The following is a 27261-nucleotide window of genomic DNA, read 5'->3' on the forward strand; positions in this document are numbered from 1 at the left end:
GGGGCCAGTGGTGGCACACCCATCACTACACACAAAGACTGGAGTTAAGCCCTCAGTCTATTGGGGGGGGGGGGGGAGATGTCGCTGCTGGGAGCCCTGGTAGCAATTAAAAAATAAAGGCCCTAGTGGCCCTTAACCTCAAAATCTTTATAGAGAACCAAAAGACTCAGTCCAAAGATTAGAGGCAGGAAGGTTAGACAAGGCAATATAGCATATACACTGGGGCTCAGAAACCAAGTCTTGGGAATAGTGCCTACCTAGGAGAAGGCCACACCAGACAATGCCAGAAGAAAAGGAAGTGCCTCCATGTTTCCTAGTCACTTCTGGGACCAAAACAATAACTGAGATGAAACTTCTGCACAGGGACCAGTCAGGCAGAACCTCCCACTGACAAAGTAAACCCACTCTCTGCCTGGAAACAACTACAGGCTGTTGAAGACTCAGCACAACAGGAGAGAAGGTGATTTCCTTTCCTACCTGTCAGGTAAATGTTTATAAAACCAAAACTCCTAAGCAGCAGCCAAGACAACATTTATGAATAATACTAATACGCTAAAATACTTTGGAATGTGAATTCTAAGTTTTAAGTTTTATTAAATAACCTCCAGTGACAACAGAGTGAGCCCATTACTACCCCTTCCTTGTAATACCAATTAATCAAGATAAGGGAGGAAGCACCCTGTACAGCCAACCAGCCAGCCTGCCAGCCCTTGTGAGGAGTAGAGTGCCTCTTAATGAGGGTGGCCACGACCTCGGCCCCGGCCAGCAGCTGGGGGAGCATCCACTGTTGATCGAGGATTCTTGATGGTTTCATCTACCGACACGATAAGGCACGCAGCTTCGGAGGCTGCAGTCAGGGCGTTGATCCGCACCATAGCTGGCTCCCACACGAAAGCCTCAAAGTTGTCAGCAATGTCCTCATTGTTGATGTCCACCCCATACCACATGCCCCCCTGAAAGAGCAGGAAGGAAGGAAGGTCATAAGGAACTGTTCCCATATTTCTTTTTGCACATTCTAAAAAAGACTTGAACTGTTAAGAACTTCTAGACTGAACTTGCCAGCATTTCTCTGAGAAAGACAACATCTATAATACAACAGGAGTGTGCAAGTATCATTCTTTTCCCACCCCTGCCAACCAATAAAAAAATAATAATTAAAAAAAATTTTTTTAGAATAGAGAGAAATTGAAAGGGAGGGGGCATAGAGAGAGAGAAAAAACCAGAGAGATAACCGCAGCCTTGCTTCACTCCTTGCGAAGTTTTCTCCCTGCAGGTGGGGCTGGGCACTTGAACCTAGGTGCCCACCACCCAGACCCCAACCACATCCTTTCTTTTTCTTTCCAACCAGAGCACTACTCAGCTCTGGCTTATGGTGGTGCAGGGGATTGAAGCTGGGACCTTGGAGCCTCAGGTATGAAAGTCTGTTTGCATAACCATTATGCTATCTACCCCTAGCCCCAACCACATTCTTTAAAGCTTCCACATGGTGATCACATAAAAATACAAGACTCTCTTCCAGGCAAGTTGCTGTGTTTCTGGGAGGCCTCAGCCTCAGGTCACTTGAGGGCTATACACAACAAACAACAGTTCTCAAGGCAAACACTTCCGGTACTTTCTCTCATTTATCATCTCAGTACTTCAACATCCACTCCCACCCTCATTACTAATGGAAAATCAAGACAACTCAGAATCAAGTCAGTCAGTATGTGGTGCAGTTACAGTGCCTAGCACTGAACACCTCTAAACAAACAACTGCTATAAAAAGGCAGATGAACATTTTTTTCTTCCTTGCCTCCAGGGTTATCGCTGGGGCTCGGCGCCTGTACTCCTGTGCTCCTGGAAGCCATTTTTTCCCATTTTGTTGTCCTTGTTGTAGTTACTATTGTCATAGCTGTTGTTGTTAAGATAGGACAGAGAGAAATGGAGAGAGATTGAGAAGACAGAAGAGGAGAGAAAGACACCTACAGACCTGCCTCACCACTTGCGAAGCAAGCCCCTGCAGGTAAGGAGCTGGGGGCTCGAACCGGGATCCTTCCTTAAGCTGGCCCTTGTGCTTTGCACCATGTGCGCTTAACATGATGCACTACCACCCAGCCCCCCAGGCGAACAATTTTTCAGAGATCACAAGTTGAAGGATGCAGAGCCACAGCAGGACTGAATGAATGTCAGCAGGGCTCAAAGAAACCACAGCACAGGGTCGCAGGCTTCCTCACTGGAGGATCAGACCCTTGGTAGAACTGAAGAAACCCCGGGACTTCTAGTCCCAGCACAGTGGCTTTCTCTCTGCCCCTAGTAAAGGCCATTCGTTGGCACCACACTGAATCTCAGTCTTGCCATGTAGGCCTAGCACACAAGAGCTTAAGTAAGTATGGCTCACACTCAGATCTCACCCTCTCCACCCAGGCCCTGAACCCTGAGGAGAGAACTCACCTGGGCATGCCGAGCTCGCAACTTGTTTAGGATGTTTGTGGCATCGAAGCCAGCATTGTCACACAGCTGGCGTGGGATAATTTCCAAGGCCTTGGCATATGCCCCAATCAACAGCTGCTGTTTCCCTGGAATGGTCCTGGAGTAATCCCGCAAGTACTTGGAGAGCTCCATCTCAATGGCTCCACCACCAGCGACCACTGAGTCATTCTGCAGAGACCAGACAATTCTCAATGCAAGCAGATTCCTGGTCCAAGCTCTAGCCAGTTAGGCTGGGCCACTCAACAGGTTCTCCAGAATAGAAGTGGGCTGGTTCACAGGTTTACATTCCTTCTGTTTCTCTTTTTAAATTATTTATTATTGAATAGAGACAGAGAAATCAAGGGGAAGAAACAGGTCTGGTAGTGGAGCACCTGGTTGAGCATGTGTTACAGTGTGCAAAGATGGGTTCAAGCCCCCAGTCCCCACCTGCAGGGAAGAAGCTTAAAAGTGGTGAAGCAGTGCTGCAGGTGTCTCTGTCCCACTTTCTGTCTCCCCCATTCTTCTCCATTTTTGGCAATCTCTGTCCAATAAAGATAGTAATAAATAAAAAAGGGGGGGAGAAATAGAGAGACACCTGGATCCTTGAGCACTGTTATATGTATGCTTAACCAGGTGTACCACCAGACGGCCCCTTCACATCCCTTCTCTTATCCTAAGCTTGAACAAATTCTGATGTGCCCTTCTGTCTGTATGCCAACTTCAATCTGGTGAAGCTTATGCTTTCTCATCATCTTCATGGTCACCTGTAGCTTGAGGGCACTAGCATACTCCCTGGGCTAGGTGACTGTATCCACTCCTCTGCTCACAATAGTAGGCTTTAACCTTAAGGCCCATTTTGAAACCAAGGGTTAGTTTCTCTGATTTGTGGGGTATAGCAGGGCTCATACACCGCGAGGGAAGGAAAGGTTTTATTGGCCAGGAAGCATCATACAAATCCAGGACCACTTCAGCTTAGGAAGTAGAGGTTATGCAGGCAGGTTGGGAGCTCCCAGCTCTGTACCTTTATGGCCCTCCTGACAATCATGATAGCATCGTGCAGGGAGCGTTCTGTCTCCTCCATAAATTGCTCAGCGCCACCTCGGAGAATGATGGTGCAGGTCTTGGCCTTGGGGCAACCAGTGAAAAAATTGTACCTACAAAGTCAAATCACACACATGAGCCCTTTGCTGCCAACAGCCAGCTATTCTTCTGTTCCTAAGTTTCTCCAATTCTACCCTTGAAGACATGTTCTTGGGAAGGTATGGTGCTATACTACACTTTAGACCCAACTCGACTTTTTTCATTTCTGAAATGCCCATGTTCCAAATATCTATGTTCTTATGCTCCAAAAGTCAAGGGGAGCGGGGAGAGGGAAGCATCATAAATATAATACACCCAAAAGATAGTAGACCAGATTCAGGTAGGTTTTGTGAGATTAGTCAATAGGGGCTCAGGTCTTACCTTTCACCTCCAATCTGGGTTTCTTCAAAGACCTGACAGCTGCCCAGCACATCTGCTGACAGAGCATTTACACTGGTCTGGATTGAGCCTCCACAGGCCTGAGGGGCACAAGACAAGAGCATTAAACAGTAAAGGCTCACTTGAAGCCAGAAATTAGTTTCCTGCCAGATGGTATCATACCAATTCCTCTGCTGAGTGCCATGGTGACTGAGAGCACACTGCCCTGGGGAGCTGACCCTCTGCCCTGACCTTGAGGTGATGCTTCCATCCACCAACAGTAGAAAACAAAATAGAATTAAGACATGAAGGGCAAATAGGCCCAGTCAAAAGGAGATAGGCAGGGTCGGAAAAGTGGTGCCCCTGGCAGAGCACAAGAATCCAGGTTCAAGGGGCTGGGCGGTAGCACAGTGGGTTAAGTGCACATGGCACAAAGCACAAGGACTGGCATAAGGATCCCGATTCGAGCCCCCAGCTCCCCAATGGGAAAAACGGCATCCGGGAGCAGTGGATTCGTAGTGCTGGCACTGAGCCCGTGATAACCCTGGATGCAAAAAATAAAATAAAATAAAATAAAAAAAAATCCAGGTTCAAGAGTTTAGTCTCCAACAGAAGGGGCCAACCCTCACAAGTAGTGGAGCAGTGCTGCAGGTCTCTCTCCCTATTTTCCTTTCCCCTCTCAACTGTCCAATAATTAAGAAATACATAAATAAAATGCAGATAGGGAACTTTTGCTTTAACCAACACTCCCTGCCCCAAAGTAGTGTGCTCTGAGATTAAAAACTGAACTCAGAATGGGTGTAACTGAATATATTAGCACTTTTTGTGACATGTTCAAAAAAGGGGGAGAAAACTTGGCTGGAAATAGTTACATTTGAACTTGCTCGTCTAGTTAATTACATTACTGCTAGTTTCTGTACAAACCAGGTATTCTTCCTAACTTGTTTTGATTAGACTAACTTCAAAGCAGGTTCCACACTGAATACATGTACAATGAAACTGGAGGTCTGTGGCAGTGCTAAGACAAGGATGTATTCGCATGTCATTCTAGTCAGCACACCAGGAGTAAATGAAAATCCCTCTAGGAACATAAAGACCAACAAGCAGCCCAAGTCTGTCAGTTTGGTTACCATCATTGTCCTCTTCAGATCTTCGTCTGGCACTCGGCCAGCACAGAACATGTCTCTGTCCGCAAAGTACTGGGTGGCCACATCCCCAATGGGGAGTTTGGACAAGACAACTTTGGCTCCAGATCGGTGGATCTTTTCTAGCTTGTCATAGAGAATGTTCCACTCAGCATCAACAATTGCCTGATAATCCTAAAAAGACCCAAATAAAGGTGGTAAGTACACACAGTGACTAAAAGTGGTAGACAGGATTCGACTTCCGGAGGCAGAGCTACGAGCAGCAGATCACTTTCTCTCCTCTCCTCTCCCAGATCAACTAGGAATACCAAAGGAGACCACCCGGGACCAAAACAAGACAGGATTAGAATGACCACAGGAACCCAGTAAATCACCGGTGAGTACAAACACGTGTGGCTGGTGACAGAGAGGAGAGAGGAGCCTAAGGAGAGATTAAGTGACTGCTAACAGTTTAGCAGTTTATCAGTTGAGACACCACCTCCAGTCTGCTCCACCAACAAGGGGACAGCTTAAGGGAGGAGAGGACTCCCCAGAGACTCACCAAGTGCAACTCTGAGTCTCCATTGCTACTGCCCTCAGAATCTGGAGCAGCGACAGGGAGGGACGCCGCCGGGGGACAGAGATCTAACCGGGAAACTCAGGAGAAGACCTATACCACAGTGGCATAACTGAGGGGCTGTGAAAGTCTCTTTGCATAACCACTGGATTATCTCTGCCACACCCTGCTTTATCTCTTGGTCAGGAGTCAGTGATTAAGCTGAAGCCTATTGATAGTCTAAAAGCCCTCAGGCTCCCATAGCCTCCAGGGAAGGAAAAAAAAAAGGCTTTTAAACCACTGAGCTCCAACTCAGAGATTTAAATTGAAACAACTGTTAACTTCCACCACTGTGAACCCTTTAATTAACTTACTAAGACACAAGTCAATCCAGGCAATAGTGATCAATAATTTGAAAAGTACTGATAAAGGGAACTCATAACATAATATATAAAATGGTTAAAACAACAAGAAAGGGGGCCGGGTGGTGGCGCACCTGGTTGAGCACGCATGTTACAGTGCACAAGGACACAGGTTCAAGCCCCCGGTCCCCACCTGCAGAAGGAAAGCTTTGCAAGTGGTGAAGCAGGGCTGCAGGTGTCTCTCTTTCTCCCTATCTCCCCTACCCTCTCGATTTCTGTCTCTATCCAATAAAGATAATAAAAAAAAAAAACAAGAAAAAATATTGGAGAATCGAATAAGTACAAGAGTCCAGCTAAAAGTCCTGCAGAGGGTGAAGCACAAAACAACGAGTTCAAAGTCCTCCAGAGGGTGAAGCACAAAATAACGAGTTCAACATCCAAACATTAGCTAAGGAAATAATCACAGGAGTGAGTAAAGAATTTGAAAAAATTGTAATCAGAAATACAGGAACAACAAATGAGAATATGGAAGAAAATACTAATTATCTCATGGTTATTAGAGAGCTGAAAGCTGAAATCGCTGAGCTAAGAATGCAACTAGCTGAACAGGCTAAAACAGTATTAGAGCAGGGCAACAAAATAGATTAACTCCAGAAAACAGTAGAGGGCAGAGAGACTACAATAAATGAGGCTGAAGACAGAATTGGCAAGACTGAGGATGAATTAGAGACAACTAAAAAAGAAGTAAGAGATCTCAAAAAGAGATTAAGAGATGCTGAAAACAACAACAGAGTCCTATGGGATGACTTCAAAAGAAACAATATACGCATTATTGGCATACCAGAGGAAGAAAGAGAAGGAGAGGAAGAAAGCATTTTCTGGGCCATAATAGCTGAAAACTTCCCTAGTCTAGACAAAATCAAAAGACATAAAGATTCAAGAAGCCCAGAGGGTCCCAAACAGAATTAACACAGACTTAAAGACACCAAGACATATCATACTTAGAATGGAAAGGAATAAGGATAAAGAAAGGATCCTCAAGGCTGCAAGAGAAAAACAAAGAGTCACCTACAAAGGAAAACACTTAAGATTAGCAGCACACTTCTCCATACAAACGCTACAGGCCAGAAGAGACTGTCAAGATATCTATAGAGTGCTCAATGAGAAAGGCTTTCAGCCAAGAAGATTATATCCTGCTAGACTGTCATTCAGACTAGATGGAAGCATCCAAACCTCAGACAAGCAACAGTTGAAGGAAGCAACCATCACCAAGCCTGCCCTGAAAGAAGTTCTGAAAGGTCTCCTATAAACAACCAGACCACCACAAATAGGCCATATATCAAAACACTCTAAAACTCTACAAGAATGGCGTTAAAATATCTTCAATCTTTGATATCAATAAATGTCAATGGCCTGAATTCACCTATTAAAAGACACAGAGTAGGAAGATGGATCAGAAAACACAATCCAACAACATGCTGTCTACAGGAAACCCACCTTACTCAACAAGACAAACACAGACTTAAAGTGAAAGGATGGAAAACTATCATACAAGCCAATGGCCCACAAAAAAGGGCAGGAACAGCTATTCTCATATCTGACACGATGGACTTTAAAATAGATAAGATTAAAAAAGATAGGAATGTACACTACTTAATGCTCAGAGGATCAGTCAATCAAGAGGACTTAACAATTATTAATATCTATGCACCCAATGAGAAGCCATCTACTGAAAGAGCTACAGCAATATATTAACAGTAACACAATCATAGTAGGGGACTTCAACACCCCACTATCTCAGCTTGACAGATCATCCAGGAAGAAAATCAGTAAAGACATAAGGGAGCTAAATGAAGAGATAGATAAACTAGAACTATTGGACATTTTCAGAGTCATTCATCCCAAGAAACTGGAATACACATTCTACTCAAATCCACATGGATCATTCTCAAGGATAGACCATATGTTAGGCCACAAAGACAGCATCAGCCAATTCAAGAGCACTGAAATCATCCCAAGCATCTTCTCAGACCACAGTGGAATTAAACTAACACTTAATAATCAACAAAAGATTAGTAACAGTCCCAAAATGTGGAAGCTCAACAGTACACTTCTTAACAACTTCTGGGTCAAAGAGGAAATCAAGAAAGAAATCAAAATGTTTCGAGAGTTCAATGAAAATGAAGACACAAGCTATCAAAATATTTGGGACACAGCCAAAGCAGTCCTAAGAGGGAAGTTCATAGCTATACAAGCACACATTAGGAAACAAGAAAAAGCACAAATAAACAGCCTGATTTCACATCTTAAAGACCTAGAAGGAGAACAACAAAGGAATCCTAAAGCAACCAGAAGGACAGAAATCACTAAAGGTAGGGCAGAAACAAATAACATTGAGAATAGGAAAACCATACAAAAGATCAATGAAAGTAAATGTTGGTTCTTCGAAAGAGTAAACAAAATCGACAAACCTTTAGCCAGACTCACAAAACAAAAAGGGAGAAGACCCAAATAAATCGGATAGTAAATGAAAGAGGAGATATCACAACAGACACCACAGAAATTCAACATATCATGCGAGGCTTCTATGAACAACTATATGCCACCAAGCTAGAGAACCTGGAAGAAATGGATGATTTCCTAGACACCTACCAACTTCCAAAACTAAGTAAAGAGGAAATGGATAACATGAACAGGCCCATCACAGCTAATGAAATTGAAACAGTTATCAAAAATCTCCCCAAAAATAAAAGTCCTGGAAAAGATGGTTTTACAAATGAATTCTACAAAACCTTCAAAGAAGAACTAATACCTCTACTTTTAAAAGTCTTCCAGAAGATTGAAGACACTGGAATACTCCCTGCCAGCTTCTATGAAGCCAACATCACCCTGATACCAAAAGCAGACAGGGACACAACCAAAAAAGAAAACTACAGACCAATATCTCTGATGAACATAGATGCGAAAATATTGAACAAAATTCTAGCCAACCGGATACAGCAGTATATCAAAAAGATTGTTCATCATGACCAAGTGGGGTTTATCCCAGGCACGCAAGGTTGGTTTAATATACGTAAATCAATTAATGTGATCCACCACATCAACAAAAGCAAGACCAAAAACCACATGGTCATATCAATAGATGCAGAGAAAGCTTTTGACAAAATACAACATCCCTTTATGATCAAAACACTACAAAAAATGGGAATAGATGGAAAATTCCTGAAGATAGTGGAGTTTATATATAGCAAACCTACAGCCAACATCATACTCAATGGTGAAAAAATGGAAGCATTTCCACTCAGATCAGGTACTAGACAGGGATGCCCACTATCACCATTACTATTCAACATAGAGTGTTGGAAGTTCTTGCCATAGCAATCAGGCAGGAGCAAGGAATTAAAGGGATACAAATTGGAAGAGAAGAAGTCAAACTCTCCTTATTTGCAGATGACATGATAGTATACATGGAACCTAAGGACTCCAGCAAGAAGCTTTTGGAAATCATCAGGCAATACAGTAATGTGTCAGGCTACAGAATTAACATTCAAAAGTCAGTGACATTCCTCTATGCAAACACTAAGTTAGAAGAAATTGAAATCCAGAAATTAATTCCTTTTACTATAGCAACAAAAACAATAAAATATCTAGGAGTAAATCTAACCAAGTGAAAGACTTGTATACTGAAAATTATAAGTCACTACTCAAAGAAATTGAAAAAGACACAAAGAAATGGAAAGATATTCCATGTTTATGGGTTGGAAGAATTAACAACATCAAAATGAATATACTACCCAGAGCCATCTACAAATTTAATGCTATCCCCATCAAGATCCCAAGTACATTTTTTAGGAGAATAGAACAAATGCTACAAATGTTTATGTGGAGCCAGAAAAGACCTAGAATTGCCAAAACAATCTTGAGAAAAAAGAACAGAACTGGAGGCATCACACTCCCAGGTCTCAAACTACATTATAGGGCTGCTGTCATCAAAACTGCTTGGTACTGGAACATGAATAGACACACTGACCAGTGGAATAGAATTGAGAGCCCAGAAATGAGGCCCCACACCTATGGAATCTAATCTTTGACAAAGGGGCCCAGACTATTCAATGGGGAAAGCAGTCTCTTCAACAAATGGTGTTGGAAACAATGGGTTCAAACATGCAGAAGAATGAAGCTGAACCACTGTATTTCACCAAATACAAAAGTAAATTCCAAGTGGATCAAGGACTTCGATGTTAGAACACAAACTATCAGATACTTAGAAAAAATATTGGCAGAACTCTTTTCTGCATAAATCTTAAAGACATCTTCAATAAAACAAATCCAATTACAAAGAAGACTAAGGCAAGTATAAACCTATAGGACTACATCAAATTAAAAAGCTTCTTCACAGCAAAAGAAACCACTACCCAAACAAAGAGACACCTCACAGAATTGGAGATTTTTACATGCCATACATCAGACAAGAGTTTAATAACCAACATATATAAAGAGCTTGCCAAACTCAACAATAAGACAACAAATAACCCCATCCAAAAATGGGGGGAGGACTTGGACAGAATATTCACCACAGGAGAGATCCAAAAGGCCGAGAAACATGAAAAAATGCTCTAAGTCTCTGTCAGAGAAATGCAAATCAAGACAACAATGAGATATCACTTCACTCCTGTGAGAATGTCATACATCAGAAAAGGTAACAGCAGCAAATGCTGGAGAGGGTGTGGGGTCAAAGGAACCCTCCTACACTTCTGGTGGGAATGTCAATTGGTCCAACCTCTGTGGAGAACAGTCTGGAGAACTCTCACAAGGCTAAAAATGGACCTACCCTATGACCCTACAATTCCTCTCCTGGGGATATATCCTAAGGAACCAACACATCCATCCAAAAAGTTCTGTGTACACATATGTTCTGGGCAGCACAATTTGTAATAGCCAAAACCTGGAAGTAACCCAGGTGTCCAACAACAGATGAGTGGCTGAGCAAGTTGTGGTATATATACACAATGGAATACTACTCAGCTGTAAAAAATGGTGACTTCACTGTTTTCAGCCCATCTTGGATGGACCTTGAAAAAATCATGTTAAGTGAAATAAATCAGAAACAGAAGGATGAATATTTGATGATCTCACTCTCAGGCAGAAGTTGAAAAACAAGATCAGAAAGGAAAACACAAGTAGAACCTGAAATGGAATTGGCATATTGCACCCAAGTAAAAGACTCTGGGGTGGGTGGGTGGGGAGAATACAGGTCCATGAAGGATGATAAATGACATAGTGGGGGTTGTATTGTTAATGGGAAACTGGTGAATGTTATGCATGTCCAAACTATTGTATTTACTGTTGAATGTAAAACATTAATTCCCCAATAAAGAAATAAATTAAAAAAAAAAAAAAGAAGTAGGTGAGGAGGTTATGTAGGTCTAAGTAGTAACTATTTCATTATGAACTTTATGGTGTCTTTTTAAATCTTTCTACTTGCTTTCTTCATTTATTGATTCACTGCAGACTATTGTGCACTTTTGCTTTCAGGTATATAATTTGTCCTTATTTATGCTACCATAATTTAAACCTAGTTTAATACCTTCACAGTCTCAGATATCCACTATAAGGGTCTATATGGGTATGATTATGCTATTTCTTATTTTCTCTGTGTTCCATGCATCTACAGAAAATATTATGAAAATATTTTTCTGCTTTGAATTAAACTCTGTTAAACTATCTGTGACTTGAATGGATTCTTTTGTTTTACACGTTTTATTCCCTGTAATTATTATATTATCTTCTCCCATTCTGTGAGGGGTCTCATTATTTGGATATTGGTTTTTTTTGCTGTACAGAAGCTCTTTAATTTGATGTAGTCCCATAGGTTTATACTTGCCTAAAACAAACAAACAAACAAACAAAAAAAAAAACACAAGTAGAATCTGAAATGGAATTGGCGTATTGCACCAAAGTAAAAGACCCTGGGGTGGGTGGGTGGGGAGAATACAGGTCCATGAAGGATGATAAATGACATAGAGGGGGTTGTATTGTTAAATGGGAAACTGGGGAATGTTATGCATGTACAAACTATTGTATTTACTGTTGAATGTAAAGCATTAATTCCCCAATAAAGAAATTAAAAAAATAATAATAATAACCAACGCAACGCTTGCCACCTCAACATGCTTCACTTCAGACTGTGTCCAGAGACTTCACATGTGGAATGACAACCCTTCAGCTTCATTACTCGGGTGAGACCTTTCCTTTCATAGTATACTCTAATTTCATCTCAGGTGGTTCACTTTCTAACAAAGTCCCAAAACTTAGATATACACCAGTTTCTGTGAGAGAGCATATCTTCACAGGTATCTATAAACTACTGCAAAATATATACCTGAAAGCAGAAGTACACTAGAGTTTGCAGTGAGTACCCCCCTAACACTTCCTCTCCACTATTCCAAGCTTTGGGTCCATGATTGCTCAACAATTTGTTTGGCTTCATATGCTAACTCTTTTCAGTCACCAGGTTCCAGATGACATCAGGATGCTGGCCAGGCTTCCCTGGATTGAAGACCCCACCAATGTGTCCTGGAGCTCAGCTTCCCCAGAGACCCACCCTACTAGGGAAAGAGAGAGGCAGACTGGGAGTATGGATCGACCAGTCAACGCCCATGTTCAGCGGGGAAGCAATTACAGAAGCCAGACCTTCTACCTTCTGCAACCCACAATGACCCTGGGTCCATGCTCCCAGAGGGATGGAAAATGGGAAAGCTATCAGGGGAGGGGGGTGGGATATGGAGATTGGGTGGTGGGAATTGTGTGGAGTTGTACCCCTCCTACCCTATGGTTTTGTTAATCCTTCCTTAAACAAAAAAATAATAAAAAAAGAAAGTTCTGCCAGAAAAAATAAAATAAAAGTGGTAGACAGCTTCTCAGGAAACTGAGACAATATAAAGCATTAAAACATGAAAGCAGAAAGTAACCCTAACGGGGCTGGGTGGTGGCACATCTGGCTGAGTGCACATGCTATAATACGTAAGGACCCAGGTTTTGAGTCCCTGGTCCTCACCTGTAAGGGGAAGCATTGTTGCAAGTGTCCCTTCTCTCTCCCTAGCATCCCCTTCCCTCTTGATTTCTGGCTGTCTCTATCCAATTAATAAATATAATAAAAGAAGAAAAACCCTAGGGCCAGGACCTACTCCAGAGCTGGCACTAGTAAGGTATGAGAAGTAGTTTATCCTGGATGAATTCTGCTCTCCCCCCCATAGGGACTGCACTCAAGGAGTTCCCGAAGGTCATTCTGTATTACAGATACATTGTCCAGGAGTACCTGCTCACAGCTGTGTGGCACTGCTACTACAAAAAAAAAAAACAAAAACAAAAAAACACTTTCAACAATTTCTTCTGCTTATATCTTAACTCTTTTTCAGCCAACAGGTTCCAGATGCTACCATGGCATCAAGCTGACTTCTCTGGGCAGACGACCCCACCATGTGTCCTCAAGCCTCGCTTCCCCAGATCCCTGCCCCACTAGGGAGACAGGCTGGGAGTATGGATCAACCTGCCAATGCCTATGTTCAGTGGGGCAGCAATTACAGAAGCCAGACCTTCCACCTTCAGCATCCCACAATGACCCTGGGTCCATACACACAGAGGGATAAAGAGGGAAGCTATTGGATACAGAGTTCTGGTGGTGGGAATTGTGTGGAGATATATCCCTCTTATCCTATAGTCTTGACAATATTTCTATTTTATAATAAAAAATTTAAAAAAACTTTGATAGTGTTAGTGATGGGAGCACACCTGTCCCAGCAGTGTGAGACCTAGTTTAGAAAAAAAAGGCCACACCTACCCTCAAAAAATAGAGGAATCAAAATCAGGTGGACTGCTGCAAATCCCCTACAAGTTCATTCCCTGGTGATTATTATAGGCCTGCCTTACCCAAATCTCAGGTCTTACAGGGGAGTATAGAGTGAGAAAAGGGACCCAAAAGGAGCCTGGGCTCAAGAAGGCCACTTGTCTACATGACTTAAAAAGCTTCTTTCTTTCTTTCTTTAGCTTCTTAATCTTTACTTATTTTACCTGATAGGACAGAGAGAAATTGAAATAAAGGGGAGCAGCATTACTTCACGACTTGTGAAGCTTTCCTCTGCAAGTGGAGACTGGGGGCTTGAACCCTGGTTCTTGTGCATCGTAGTGTGTACACTTAACCAGGTGCACCACCACTCAGATCCTCAAAAGCTGTCCATTTTTATATCACTACCAGAGGGGCCTACCTCAACTGTGTGGACTCTGACTTCGGCATTATCCTTTTCAGCTTTCAGCTCAAGCTCAACATTTAAAAGGGCAATCATCGGATTATTGTACTTTTTAGGCTGCATTTCAAACCCAGCATAAGAAAAAGTCTTCTTGAATGCAACACCAGCTACCAACTGTGATTCCTGTTTAAAACAAAACAGTTCAGTATTAGCATGAGATGAAGGTAAGCTAACAGCATACCAAATGAATACAGGTCCATTCTCATGAACCTGTGTGAAACATGGTCTTATTTTACTGTTGTAATACATTACTTGTTACCACAAAGGGGGTGGGGGACAATACAAAACTTCTTCTGGGGTTGAGGGAGGTAACTTCGCAGGTAGTCAACATCCCTTCCATGTATGAGGCCCTTGGCTTAATTTCTGGTAGGGATACCACAGCACTGGAACTTACTTCAATGTGGTGGAGGCCAGGCATGAGTTTGGGTCAGCCATATGAAGAGATTGTTGCATTATCAAAAGCCACTTCTTCCCATGCCTGAAGGTAGCTTGGTGAATACAGTGCAGAACTTGATAGAATGAGGTCCGTTCCACAGGGAAGCAATTACAGAAGCCAGACCTTCCACCTTCTGCACCCCATAATGACTCTGGGTCCATATTCCCAGAGGGATAAAGAATAGTGAAGCTATCAGGGGAGGGGATGGGATACGGAGTTCTGGTGGTGGGAACTGTGTGGAGTTGCACCCCTCTTATCCTTTTCGTCAAGTGTTTCCTTTTTATAAATAAAAAATTTAAAAAAATATTTTCAAAGAAAAAAGTAAAGCATGAGGTCCCAAGTTCAATATACCAGTTCTCTTTGGTGCTGTCCATGTTGCACTCATGGTACTGGGGGTCAAACAGAATGCTTCAAGGTATGAGCCCCTCCTAGCTAAGTTCAATGCACTTTCACTCTAGCTCTAATGCATGCTTTCTTTCTACAGCACGCTGTCTGAACGGTCAATGTAAAAGCATGCAACTTCAAGGAAGACACAGCAGGCTTACCTCTAGAGCTCCACCCTGCACCTTCTTGATTCCAATCATTTTAAGTTGCAGCAGATCATCCAGCATCATCACTGCATTCACCACCATCTTAGCAAAGAAGGTTTTCTGCTGGGAGATCAGCTTGGAGCTCAGAGCAGTCATGGCACACTTTTCTAGCAGCTTCATCTGCTCCCTTGGGACACAAAGGTGAGACCTGCATTAGACCTTGAAAAAATCCTTGTCGGATTCTATTGCAACCAGGAGGTTCTAGACAGTATAATAAACTTGCATGTGACTAATTTTACCGTCTGTATGGTATGGAAAGATTATCAATGACAAATAGTAATTACAAAAAGCCTTATACATGACAGTTTTTAAACTATTCTAATTTTTTTTGTGCTACAAAAGATGGGGGCATACTACTCAGCTACAAAAAATGGTGACTTCACCGTTTTCAGGCAATCTTGGATGGACCTTGAAAAATTCATGTTAAGTGAAATAAGTCAGAAACAGAAGGATGAATACGGGATGATCTCACTCTCAGGCAGAAGTTGAAAAACAAGATCAGAAAAGAAAACACAAGTAGAACCTGAACTGGAATTGGTGTATCGCACCAAAGTAAAAGACTCTGGGGTGGGTGGGTGGGGAGAATACAGGTCCAAGAAGGATGACAGAGGACCTACTGTGAGTTGTATTGTCTTATGGAAAACTGGGAAATTTATGCATGCCAAGGAATTAATAAACATATTACCACAAAACAACACAGGAATCAAATGTTTCTGTATCAAATTTAGCCAAAGGAAGTCAAGATTCTAAGGCTACCACAAACTTACACTGTATCTTCCTTCTTCACAGTCACAGCTATCTCTTTGATCTTGTTAACTGCCTGCCAAAAGAAAGAATTGAGTGTCTCATGTTAAAAGAGAAACTAAAACAATTACAGAAGCCAGACCTTCCACCTTCTGTACCCCATAAAGAATTTTGGTCCTTCCCAGAGGGATAAAGAATAGGGAAATTTCCATTGGGAGGGGATGGGACATAGAACTCTGGTGGTGGGACCTGTATGGAATTGTACCTGTTATCTTACCATCCTGTTAATTTACTATGAACTCACTAATAAAAACAAAAAAAGAGAAATTAAAGGAATCCTAATTTCTCTTGCTAATCCCTAATCTGTTTATTCTCAAATCTTTACTTGATAGAGACAGAGAAAGAAGAGATAGACGAACAAAGAGATGTCTCTGGTGCTGCTCCAATACTTGTGTGCAGGGGTTTGAACCTGGATCCTCACGCACTATAACATGTATGCTCTACCATAGGCACCACTACCTGCCCTAAACATTTCTACCCTATGGATGAAACAGTATTTTAAAGCTGTAGTTGTGCAGAAAATTTTAATAGTTTAGAAGACCCCAAAATATGGAAAGGCAGAGTATGCATAGTTCTGAAGCAGTAGCATTTCACTTCCAGAATTTAGCTCTGATGATATAGGTAATACACTAAAACAAATGAGTAGAAACAAGTGTGACATTGGATTAGGTCAAACCTCTGGTTTATGGAAAATACCTATGATAATTTCTAGTATTCTTTTAAAAAAACATTTATTCCCTTGTTGTTTTACTGTTGTAGTTATTATTGTTGTTACTGATGTCGTCACTGTTGGATAGGACAGAGAGAAATGGAGGAGGGGAAGACACAGAGGGGGAGAGAAAGATAGACACCTGCAGACCTGCTTCACTGCCTGTGAAGCGACTCCCCTGCAGGTGGGGAACCAGGGGCTCAAACCGGGATCCTTCTGCTGGTCCTTGCTTCGCACCACGTGTTTAGCCTGCTGAGCTACTGCCCGATCCAATATTTTTATTTTTTTAAACATTAATTTATTTCCTATTTGTTGCCCTTATAGTTTTTATTGCTGTTGTAGTTATTATTGTTGATGTCATTGTTGTATAGGACAGAGAGAAATGGAGAGAGGAGGGGAAGACAGAGAGGGAGAGAGAAAGATAGACACCTACAGACCTGCTTCACCACTTGTGAAGCGACTCCCCTGCAGGTGGGGAGCCAGGGGCTCGAATCGGGATCCTTACATGGGTCCTTTGCGCTTTGTGTCATGTACACTTAACCAGCCGCACTACCTCCCAACTCCCATAATTTCTAGTATTCTATAAACTAAACATTAATACGTATATATATATATATATATATATTTTTTTTTTAACCAGAGCACTGTTCAGCTCTGGCTTATGGTGGTGCGGGGGATTGAACCTGGGACTCTGTGGAGCCTCAGGCCTGAGCGTCTGTTTGCATAACCATTATGCTGTCTCCCCTCTGCCCAAAACTAAACATTAATAGCAAATTTGTATGTTAATTTTTGTTTCTTCTCAAAAGAATTTCCTAAAATCACTCCCCCCTCCCAAACTGATAAAAGGGGGGGGGGGAGTAAGGTCTAGCAGTGACTTGCCCTAAGTCACAGATTATTATTAAAAGCAAAATCAACATATGCCATAAGATGCTTGACAACAACAAAAATAGGTTTCCCTATTGAAAGTCTACAATATAACTAACTACCTGATGGTCTACTTGGAAACTCAAAGTTTAATGGGATTAAGTAAGACCCAAGATTTCTGAAAGCCAAGTTATCCAGTACTTGCGTACCAACTGGGTGGCAGTGCGGAAAGCTCGAATGATAATCTGTGGGTGCAAACCTTCTTCCACATATTGTTTCACCTGCTTCAGAAACTCTGCAGCCAACAGGGTCACTGAGGTGGTGCCATCACCAACCTGCAAAAGAATGACAGCAAAATTTACATGTTTCTCTTTTACAGGGATAAAGTCCCCGTAAATAAATCAATAAATCTTTTCCACCACATACTTAGACTCCCCTTAGTGAAGTGATAGTGAAACACAGAGACAGACAGATAAACCCTAACACTGCTCCACTACTAGTAAAACTCCCCTTTTGCATGGGGTTGCAACCCAGATCCCGGGCATAGCAGTGTGCACTGTACCAGGTGAGCTATCTCCCAGTCCCTAGAAGTTAATATAAAAAATAACATACAGGCTTGCTTTTCCTACCTCAGCATCTTGGGATTTGGCAATGTCCACTAGAGTCTTTGCTGCAGGATGGACGACATCAAGGAGTTTTAAAATTGTGGCCCCATCATTAGAAATTGTTGCTTTGCCTTAAGAAGAAACACACACAAAGTAAATTTAAAGATCTTTTTTCCCCCCCTCACCAGAGAACTGCTCAGCTTTGGTTTATGTTGCTGTGGGGATTAAACCTGGGACCTTGGAGCCTCAAACATGAGAGGCTCTCTGCATAACCATTATGCTATCTACCCATGACCAAGAAGACCCTTTCTAAAAGTCTATCTTCTAGTTGGATTTGGAGTAGAGCAGCAGAGGGGGAGGGGAGAAATACCAATCTAACCATTTTAAATAGTGTCAAGCTCTATATATAAAGTTCTGCAGACTGGGAAGTAGTATATTGGAAGAAGCTTTAGACTCTCAAGCAGAGGGTCCCAAGTTTGATCTCTGGCATTACATGTGCCGGAGTGATAACCTGGCTCTCTCTCTCTCAAGTCTTTAAAAAAAAAAAAAAAGGTGCAAAGCACAAGGACCGGTATAAGGAGCCAGGTTCCAGGCCCCAGTTCCCCACCTGCAGGGGAAGTCACTTCACAGGCGGTGAAGTAGGTCTGCAGGTGTCTCTTTCTCTCCCCCTGTCTTCCCCTCTTCTCTCTACTTCTCTCTGTCCTATCCAACAACAATGAACATCAGTAACAACAATAACTACAACAAGGGCAACAAAAGGGGATAAATAAGTATTTAAAAAAATTAGGGAGTCGGTAGTAGTGCAGAGGGTTAAGCACATGTGGTACAAAGCACGGGGAGCAGCTTCACAGGTAGTGAAGCAGGTCTGCAGATGTCTATCTTTCTCTCCCCCCTCTCCATTTGTCTCTGTCCTATCTAAGACAGCAACAACAACAATAATAACCATAACAATGTTAAAAAACAAGGGCAACAAAAGGGGGAAAAATGGTCTCCAGGAGCAGTGAATTCGGCACCGAGCCCCAGCAATAACCCTGGAGGCAAAAAAAAAAAAAAAGAGTCAGTGTGGTAGGTTAAGCATAGGTGGCATAACTGGCATAAGGATCCTGATTCAAGCCCCTGGCTACCCACCTGCAGAGGAGTCGCTTCACAAGTGGTGAAGCAAGTCTGCAGGTGTCTATCTTTCTCTTCCCCATCTCTCTCCATTACTCTTTGTCCTACCCAACAACAATGACATCAATAACAACAATAACTACAACAATAGAACAAGGGCAAAAAGGGAATAAATAAATATTAAAAAAAAAAAACCATGAACTCCTGACTGCCTATGAGTCAGATGTAGAAAATGTTCTACTTGGGTCGAGGTGGTGGTGCACCCAGTTAAGTGCACACACTACAGTGCTCCAGGACCCGGGTTCAAGTCCCTTGTCCCCACCTGTGGGGGAAAGTTTGATAAGTGCTGAAGCAGAATGTAGGTCTCTCTGTCTCACCCCCCCTCAATTTCTGTCTTTATCCAATAATAAAAATTAAAAAAAAATTAAACTGGGGAATGTTATGCATGTACAAAACTATTGTATTTACTGTTGAATGTGAAAAATTAATTCCCCAATAAAGAAATTAAAAAAAAAAAAATTTTAAGGGGAGTCGGGCGGTAGCATAGCAGGTTAAGTGCACATGGCGCAAAGCGCAAGGACTGGCGTAAGGATGCCAGTTTGAGCCCCTGGCTCCCCACCTGCAGGGGAGTCGCTTTACAAGTGGTGAAGGTCTATCTTTCTCTTCCCCTCTCTGTATTCCCCTCTGCTCTCCATTTTTCTCTGTCCTATCTAACAATGACAACATCAATAACAATAATTACTACAGCAAAAAAAAAAAAAAAAAAAAAACAAGGGCAAGAAAAGGGAAAATAAATAAATATAACAGGTCTATGTATATAACCTGGAAAGGAAGAGAAGATGGGACCTTGGGTGAGGGTAGGCAGCATAATGGTTATGTGAACAGACTCTCATGCCTGAGGCTCCAATGCCCCAGGTTCAATTCCCCACACCACCATAAGCCTGAACCGAGCAGTGATCTGCTAGAAAAAAAAAGGGGTGGGGTGGGGAAGGAGCTAAATATTGACAAGATGGTTGTAGAAATAACAGCTGATCGGGGGTCGGGCAGTGGCGCAGAGGGTTAAGTGCATGTGGCGCAAAGCACAAGGACCCATGTAAGGATCCCGGTTCGAGGTCCCGGCTCCCCACCTGCAGGGGAGTCGCTTCACAAGTGGTGAAGCAGGTCTGCAGGTGTCTATCTTTCTCTCCCCCTCTGTCTTCCCCTCCTCTCTCTATTTCTCTCTGTCCTATCCAACAACGAATACCATCAACAACGGCAATAATAATAACCACAAGGCTACAACAACAAGGCCAACAAAAAGGGGAGAAAATGGCCTCCAGGAGCGGTGCATTCATAGTGCAGGCACCGAGCTCAGCAATAACCCTGGAGGGGGAAAAAAAAAAAAAAAAAGAAATACTAGCTGATCTGCAACCTTGGGAGAACTGCTGTAGCTTATAATAGAGGGATTGGTGATCCAGAACTCTGTTGGTAGAAACAGTTATACTCAATACCTTGTAATTTTGTAAATCAATATTAAATCACTAATGAAAAAAATTAGGATGGGGGATAGATAGCATAATGGTTATGCAAAGAGACTCTCATGCATGAGACTCCAAAGTCCCAGGGTCAATCCTCCGCACCACCATAAGCCAGAACTGACCAGTGATTTGGTTAAAAAAAAAAAAAAAAGTAAAGGAAATACCACTTTGTTTTGGCAAATGATATAACAGAAAACCACCACAGGCAACTTCAAATAGTTCTAGCTCATGTTTACAGGTGCATCTCTCTTTCTGAGGCAATCAGCCCCTGAGTTCAGATTTTCTCACATAGTCCCACATGGCTCAGCATGGCTCAGAATTCAGGACAATATATGGTGGGGAACAGCTTCACTGTAAGCAAATCCTCAGAGATCTTATATACAGTATGATTTCTGATGCTAATCTCTTCCAGTTTCAAACACTCCATGAGAGAAACCCTGCACTTACCTCGGTCATCCACAATGAGCTTGTCCATGCCACGGGGCCCCAGAGTGGTTCTGACAGCCTCAGCAATCACTTGGCAGGCACTGATGTTACTTACAAGCTGGGGAATGCCTTGGGAGCTATCAGTCCCCTCTTTCAACAGAATAACTGGTGTGGGCTAGAGAGAAAATAACAATTAGGGTTTTTTGTTTTATTTTACTTTGTTGTTGTCATTTTGGCTTTACCACTCTGGGACAACTTTTGTAGGACGCCTAGATTTGTTCACACATGATACAATATACATAGCAGCTTTTAATGCTGAAAATTCAACAGTTAAATATACTTAAAGTGGTACTTTGGACAGGGAAGATAGTATAGTGGTTATGTAACGTTCTTTTCATGCCTGTGAATCCAAAGTTCCAGGTTCAATTCCCAGCACCACTATAGGCTAGAGCTGAGCTGTTGTGCTCTAATTTAAAAAAAAAAAAAAAAGTGTTGGGAGTCGGGCAGTAGCACAGTGGGTTAAGTGAAGTGCAAGGACCGGCGTAAGAATCCCAGTTCAAGCCCCCGGCTCCCCACCTGCACAGGAGTCACTTCACAGGCAGTGAAGCAGGTCTGCAGGTGTCTCTCCCCGTCTGTCTTCCCCTCCACCATTTCTCTCTGTCCTAGCCAACAAGAATAACTAGATAACAAGAATAACTATGACAATAAAACAAGGGCAACAAAAGGGCAAAAATAAATAAAGTGTAATATCAATGGAAACCATCAAATAAAATAATGCTGGCATGTTTTTTGGAAATGCACTGATCTGACACTCAATTCACTCAGGTTTTCTATGCTTTGTAGACCCAAGAGGAATGGCTGGTAGGGTAAAGGAGATGTCCTATAGAAAAAAGGCTCCAGGGATGGCAGTTAGTGAAGACACAGGATGTGGGGACGGTCCTTTTTGTTTTTTTCTTAAACTAGAGCATTACATTGACAGATGCAATGTGAGGGGCTAAACTCAAGATTATGCTTATGAGTCCAAAGTTTTACTCATTGTATCACCTCCCTGATCACTGCTATAGTAAGTCTAGTTTCTATCCATGTTACTTTTCAACTTCACTCATTTTTACTCAAACTCAAGAAACAACAGAATCCAATAGTCTGCCAAGGGTATGATGGGTGGCCCTGAAATTTTAGTTTAATGATCTTCCTCCTCCTTAAAAACTTGTATTTAAAAGGTCTTTCCCAATAAACATGAAAAAATGCTCCAAGTCACTGATTGTCAGAGAAATGCAAATAAAGACAACAATGAGATAGCACTTCACACCTGTGAGAATGTCATACATAAGAGCAGCAGAGGTCAGGTGATAGTGCAGTGGGCACCTGGCGCTAAGCGCAAAGACCGTCCGTCATAAGGAGCCCAGTTGGAGCCCCCAGCTTTCCACCTGCAGGGGAGTCGCTTCACAGGTGGTAAAGCAGGTCTGCAGGTGTCTATTTTTCTCTCCTCATCTGTCTTCCCCACCTCTCTCCATTTCTCTCTGTCCTATCCAACAATGACATCAATAACAATAACTACAACATAAAAAAAAAACAAAAAAAAAAAAGGGCAACAAAAAGGGGAAAAATATATTTTTTAAAAAAAGAGGAGCAGCAACATATGCTGGAGAGGTTATGGGGACAAAGGAACTGTCCTGCACTGCTGGGGGAGGGGAATGTAAATTAGTCCAACCTCTGTGTACAGCAGTCTGGAGAACTCTCAGAAGACTAGAAGTGGACCTACCCTATAACCTGCAAGTCCTCTCCTGGGGATATATCTCAAAGAAGCAAACACACCCATCCAAAAAGATCAGTGTATACGTTCATAGCAGCACAATTTGTAATAGCCAAAACCTCGAAGCAGCCCAGGTGTCCAACAACAGATGAGTGGCTGAGTAGGTTGTGGTATAGATACACAATGGAATACTACTCAGTTATTAAAATGGTGATTTCACCGTTTTCAGTCCATCTTGGATGGAGCTTGAAGGAATAATGTGAGACAAGTCAGAAATAGAAGGATGAATATGAGTATCTCACTCATAGGGATACTCATAGGCAGAAGTTGAAAAACAAGATCAGAAGAGAAAACAATAAGGAGAAATTTGGACTGCAGTTGGTGTATTGCACCAAAGACGGGGGGGTGTGGGGGGGGTGTGTTCAGGTCCTGGAACACAGGAAGAGGAGGGCCGAGTTGAATTGTTATGTGGAAAACTGAGAAATGTTATGCATGTACAAACTACTGTATTTACTCTCGACTAATATAAAACATTAATCCAATAAAGAAATTAAAAAAATAAATAAAGGGCCCTTTTACTTCTCTTCCAATCATACAACACATCTAGAATAATACCAGGTTCCAATTTGATGATAACAAGGTTTCTTGCTGACTGAGGTTTCACTTTCCAAAAGTAAAGTCAATAGAGCCAGGAATGAGACCAGGGTCAGCTCAAGAAAACTCAAGCACAGTGGTCCACCGACCCTTGGTAAGGGGTTTTCTGAGTCAAGATTTAAACCTTTAAGAAACCACTCAAAGGGATAGCTAACCTTTGCTGAGGGCTTACCACCTTATGGGCATTTTATAAATATTAACTCTTTTAATTTCATAAATACTTTCTTTTAAAAAAAAAATATTTATTTTATTTATTTATTCCCTTTTGTTGCCCTTGTTTTATTGTTGTAGTTATTAATGTTATTGTCGTTGTTGGATAGGACAGAGAGAAATGGAGAGAGGAGGGGAAGACAGAGAGGAGAGAAAGATAGACACCTGCAGACCCGCTTCACTGCTTGTGAAGGGACTCCCCTGCAGGTGGGGCGCCGGGGGTTCCAACTGGGATCCTTGTGCTTTGCGCCACCTGCGCTTAACCCGCTGCGCTACAGCCCGACTCCCTCATAAATACTTTCTTTATGGCTACTTGAACAGGTGGAGGGCTGCAAAGTTAACATGCTCAAAGTCAAAACACCTAAGTAGCTGAGCCTGAGTTTCAAACCCTGGCATTCTGTGTGGCTTACTATCTGTTGTTACCCCTACACTGCCAATGTACACAATATCTGAAGGAACAAAAAAGTGTGGATGATTTACTCAAATAGGGCAGTCTTGAAGGTAAGATAAATGTCAAGTTTCTTTCTATCTTGGGTACAAGCTGGATTCACAGGGCATTCAGGAGCAGACTGACCACCTCACAGCTGTTATTTTGACCTACTAGGCAGGAAGAATTTTCAGGAGGCAGCAACAAGAACATAGAATTGAATTACATTGAGAGGCTGAAACAGGTCGTGAGTCCCACAAAACTACCCAGAGTAGAGAGCAGTATCTCAGTACCCTTTAAAAAAAAAAACTTTATTTATTTATTCGATAGAGACAGCCAGAAATTGAGAGGGAGGGGGGTGACAGAGAGGGAGAGAGATAGAGACACCTGCAGATCTGCTTCACTGCTTGCAAAGCTTTCCCCCTGCAGGTGGGGACTGAGGGCTCAAACCTGGGTCCTTGCGCACTGTAATGTGTGTGCTCAGCCAGGTGTGCCACCACCTGGCCCCTCTCAGTAACCTTTTTTTTTAAAAAAAAAAAATTTAATTTACTTTTCCCTTTTGTTGCCCTTGATTGTCGTCGTTATTATTGCTGTTGTTCTTGCTGTTGGATAGGACAGTGAGAAATGGAGAGAGGAGGGGAAGACAGAGAGGGGGAGAGAAAGATAGACACCTGCAGACCTGCTTCACCTGCTGTGAAGCGACTCCCCTGCAGGTGGGGAGCCGGGGTCTCTAACCGGGATCCTTACGCCCTGTCCCTGAGCTTTGAGCCATGTGCACTTAACCCGCTGCGCCACCGCCCGGCTCCCTCAGTGGGTTAAGCGCACGTGGCTCAAAGCTCAAGGACCGGAGTATGGATCCAGGTTTGAGGCCCAGGCTCCCCACCTGCAGGGGAGTCGCTTCACAGGAGATGAAGCAGGTCTGCAGGTGTCTCTCTGTCAATGACGATTTTGTTGTCAGTAACAACAATAACTACAATAAAAAACAAGGACAACAAAAAAGGAAAAATATAAAAACTTAAAAAAGCAAAAAATAAAAAGCTGAACTACAACCTCACCAACCACCAGTGTGTCCCCAAGTCTCACCTCTCCAGAGCCCTACACCACTAGGAAAAGATGGAAACAGGTTGAGGGGTATGAATGAACCTGAAAACATCCATGTCCAGCAGAGAAGCAATTACAGACCTTTCACCTTGGTCCATAATCCCAGAGGAACAACTAGGGAAGCTTCCAATGGAGGGGGTGGAACACGGATCTTTGGTGGTGGGAACTGTATGGAACTGTACCCGTTATCTTACAATCTTGTTAATGATTATTGTATCACTAGTGAAAAACAAACAAATAAATAAATAAAATAGGGCAGGGGTAAATAGCAAAATGGTTATACAAAGACACTCTCATGCCTGGGGCTCTAAAGTCCCTGGTTCAATGCCCTGCACCTCCATAAGCCAGAGCTGAACAGCGCTCTGGTAAAAATAAAATTAAAAAATCTTACAAAAACCTGGACACTGCAGGGGCCAGCTGGTGGCGCACCTGGTGGAGCACACCTGTCACAATGCTCCAAGACGAGCCCCCGGAGCAAAGCTTTTCGAGCAGTGAAACAGTGCTGCCAAGTGTCCGTCTCTCTCTCTCTCTCCTCGTTTTCCCTTACCCTCTCAATTTCTGGCTGTCTCTACCCACTAAATAAATTTAAAAAAGAAGAAAGGAAGGGAGGCAGGAAGAAAGAAAGAGCTAGATTACTCATCAACTTGAAGCGTGGGGCCCATGGAAAGCATCTGCCGTGGAGGGCGGGGTAGCGAGGAAGCGCCACAGGGAGCCTCCCGGATTCGCTCCTCCACAATTTCAGAAAGCAAGACCCAGAATCAGGCGGTCAACTAACTAGGGAAAACCTAGAGGTATCGAGCGGAGGGGCAGGCGGGGTGGGCACTGGGGCCAAGGAAGTCTCCCCGCACCTGTGGAGCCGGGCGCGCACCGAGTGTACTCGATGAATGAACGAGAACAGCGGCGGAATGAAGGGTGAGCGGAGGGGTCCCCCTCTGCGCATAACCAGACCGCTGGGGACCGGACACAGACAGGGCAGACCCCGGGCTCGGCTCGGCCCCAAGCTGCCTCTGCCCTTTCCAGCTTCAACCCCCCAGGCGGCAGGCAAGGCTTCCAAGGCACGGCCGCCCCTCGCCACGGCAAGCGAAACACGCACTCGTGGATCACGATGGGCGGCGGGGGGGAGTGCGGAGAACCCGGTCCCCGAGGAGGGTCCGCAGCCCTGAAGCAGCCTGGGACCTGGATTCCCTCGCCTGCCCGCGCAGAGCCTCTCCGCGGGCCCCACATCGCCATCACCCAGGGCCGCCGCTCGCTGCCCCGGGCAAGCAAGGCCGGAGTGGGCCGGGGTCGCCGGAACACTTGGGGGTCGCGGCAAGGACAGAGCCAGGAGGAAAAGGAAGGCTTCGCCTTTGTGATTTCTGGCCTGCCGGCGCTAGCCACGAGGCAAATAGCAGTGGATGTTGACGGATGAGCCAAGAGGCCACTCACCATCATTTTGGAAGCTGAGTCAGTGGCCCGCTACTTCTCTGCTTCTCCGCGTCAGGGCCGCCCGCCAAGCCCACAATACCCCGCGCTAGGGAAGTCCCTGGAAGCTTCGCAAAGCCGTTGGTCCCGGAGAGGAAGAGGGCGGGCCACTTCCGCCACTCTATGGTCCACTACCACAGAGTCGGTGTGGCTAGAGGGGTCGGAGGCTGGAGTTTTAAGGACCTTGTGGTAGTGAGAAGGGTTGACTAGCAAAGTGTCCGGAATTCGGTCGTGCTTAATTTCCGAGTTACTCTTTTCCTCTCGCTCGCCCGCGCCAGCTCCTAACTCTAGTTCGCCCTACTCCTTCCAGACGCCGGACAGGGAAATGCAATAAACGCGA

The 27261-nt window shown here is 43.5% G+C and overlaps 1 protein-coding gene across 2 annotated transcripts; it reads right to left on the reverse strand.

Annotated features, from left to right (window-relative positions):
- Positions 1 to 570: 570 nt before the first annotated feature.
- Positions 571 to 27044, reverse strand: CCT7 (chaperonin containing TCP1 subunit 7). Of its 2 annotated transcripts, XM_007523683.2 has the most exons (12): positions 26886 to 27044; positions 21337 to 21490; positions 18287 to 18393; positions 17867 to 17992; positions 16048 to 16100; positions 15236 to 15407; positions 14213 to 14377; positions 5037 to 5225; positions 3910 to 4007; positions 3470 to 3602; positions 2431 to 2637; positions 571 to 953 (listed from the first exon to the last, which is right to left on the reverse strand). In XM_007523683.2, exons 1-12 carry the CDS (start codon positions 26889 to 26891, stop codon positions 732 to 734), a joined length of 1632 nt encoding a protein of 543 aa, XP_007523745.1. In that variant the 5' UTR covers positions 26892 to 27044; the 3' UTR covers positions 571 to 731. The 2 variants fall into 2 exon arrangements, with proteins under 2 accessions (XP_007523745.1, XP_060043061.1); XM_060187078.1 differs by lacking the exons at positions 16048 to 16100; positions 18287 to 18393; positions 21337 to 21490; positions 26886 to 27044 and having other exon boundaries at positions 17867 to 17928.
- Between the last annotated feature and the right edge of the window lie 217 nt (positions 27045 to 27261).

This window comes from Erinaceus europaeus, chromosome 3, assembly GCF_950295315.1.
Source record: "Erinaceus europaeus chromosome 3, mEriEur2.1, whole genome shotgun sequence".
In the NCBI taxonomy this organism is placed as follows: Eukaryota; Metazoa; Chordata; class Mammalia; order Eulipotyphla; family Erinaceidae; genus Erinaceus; species Erinaceus europaeus.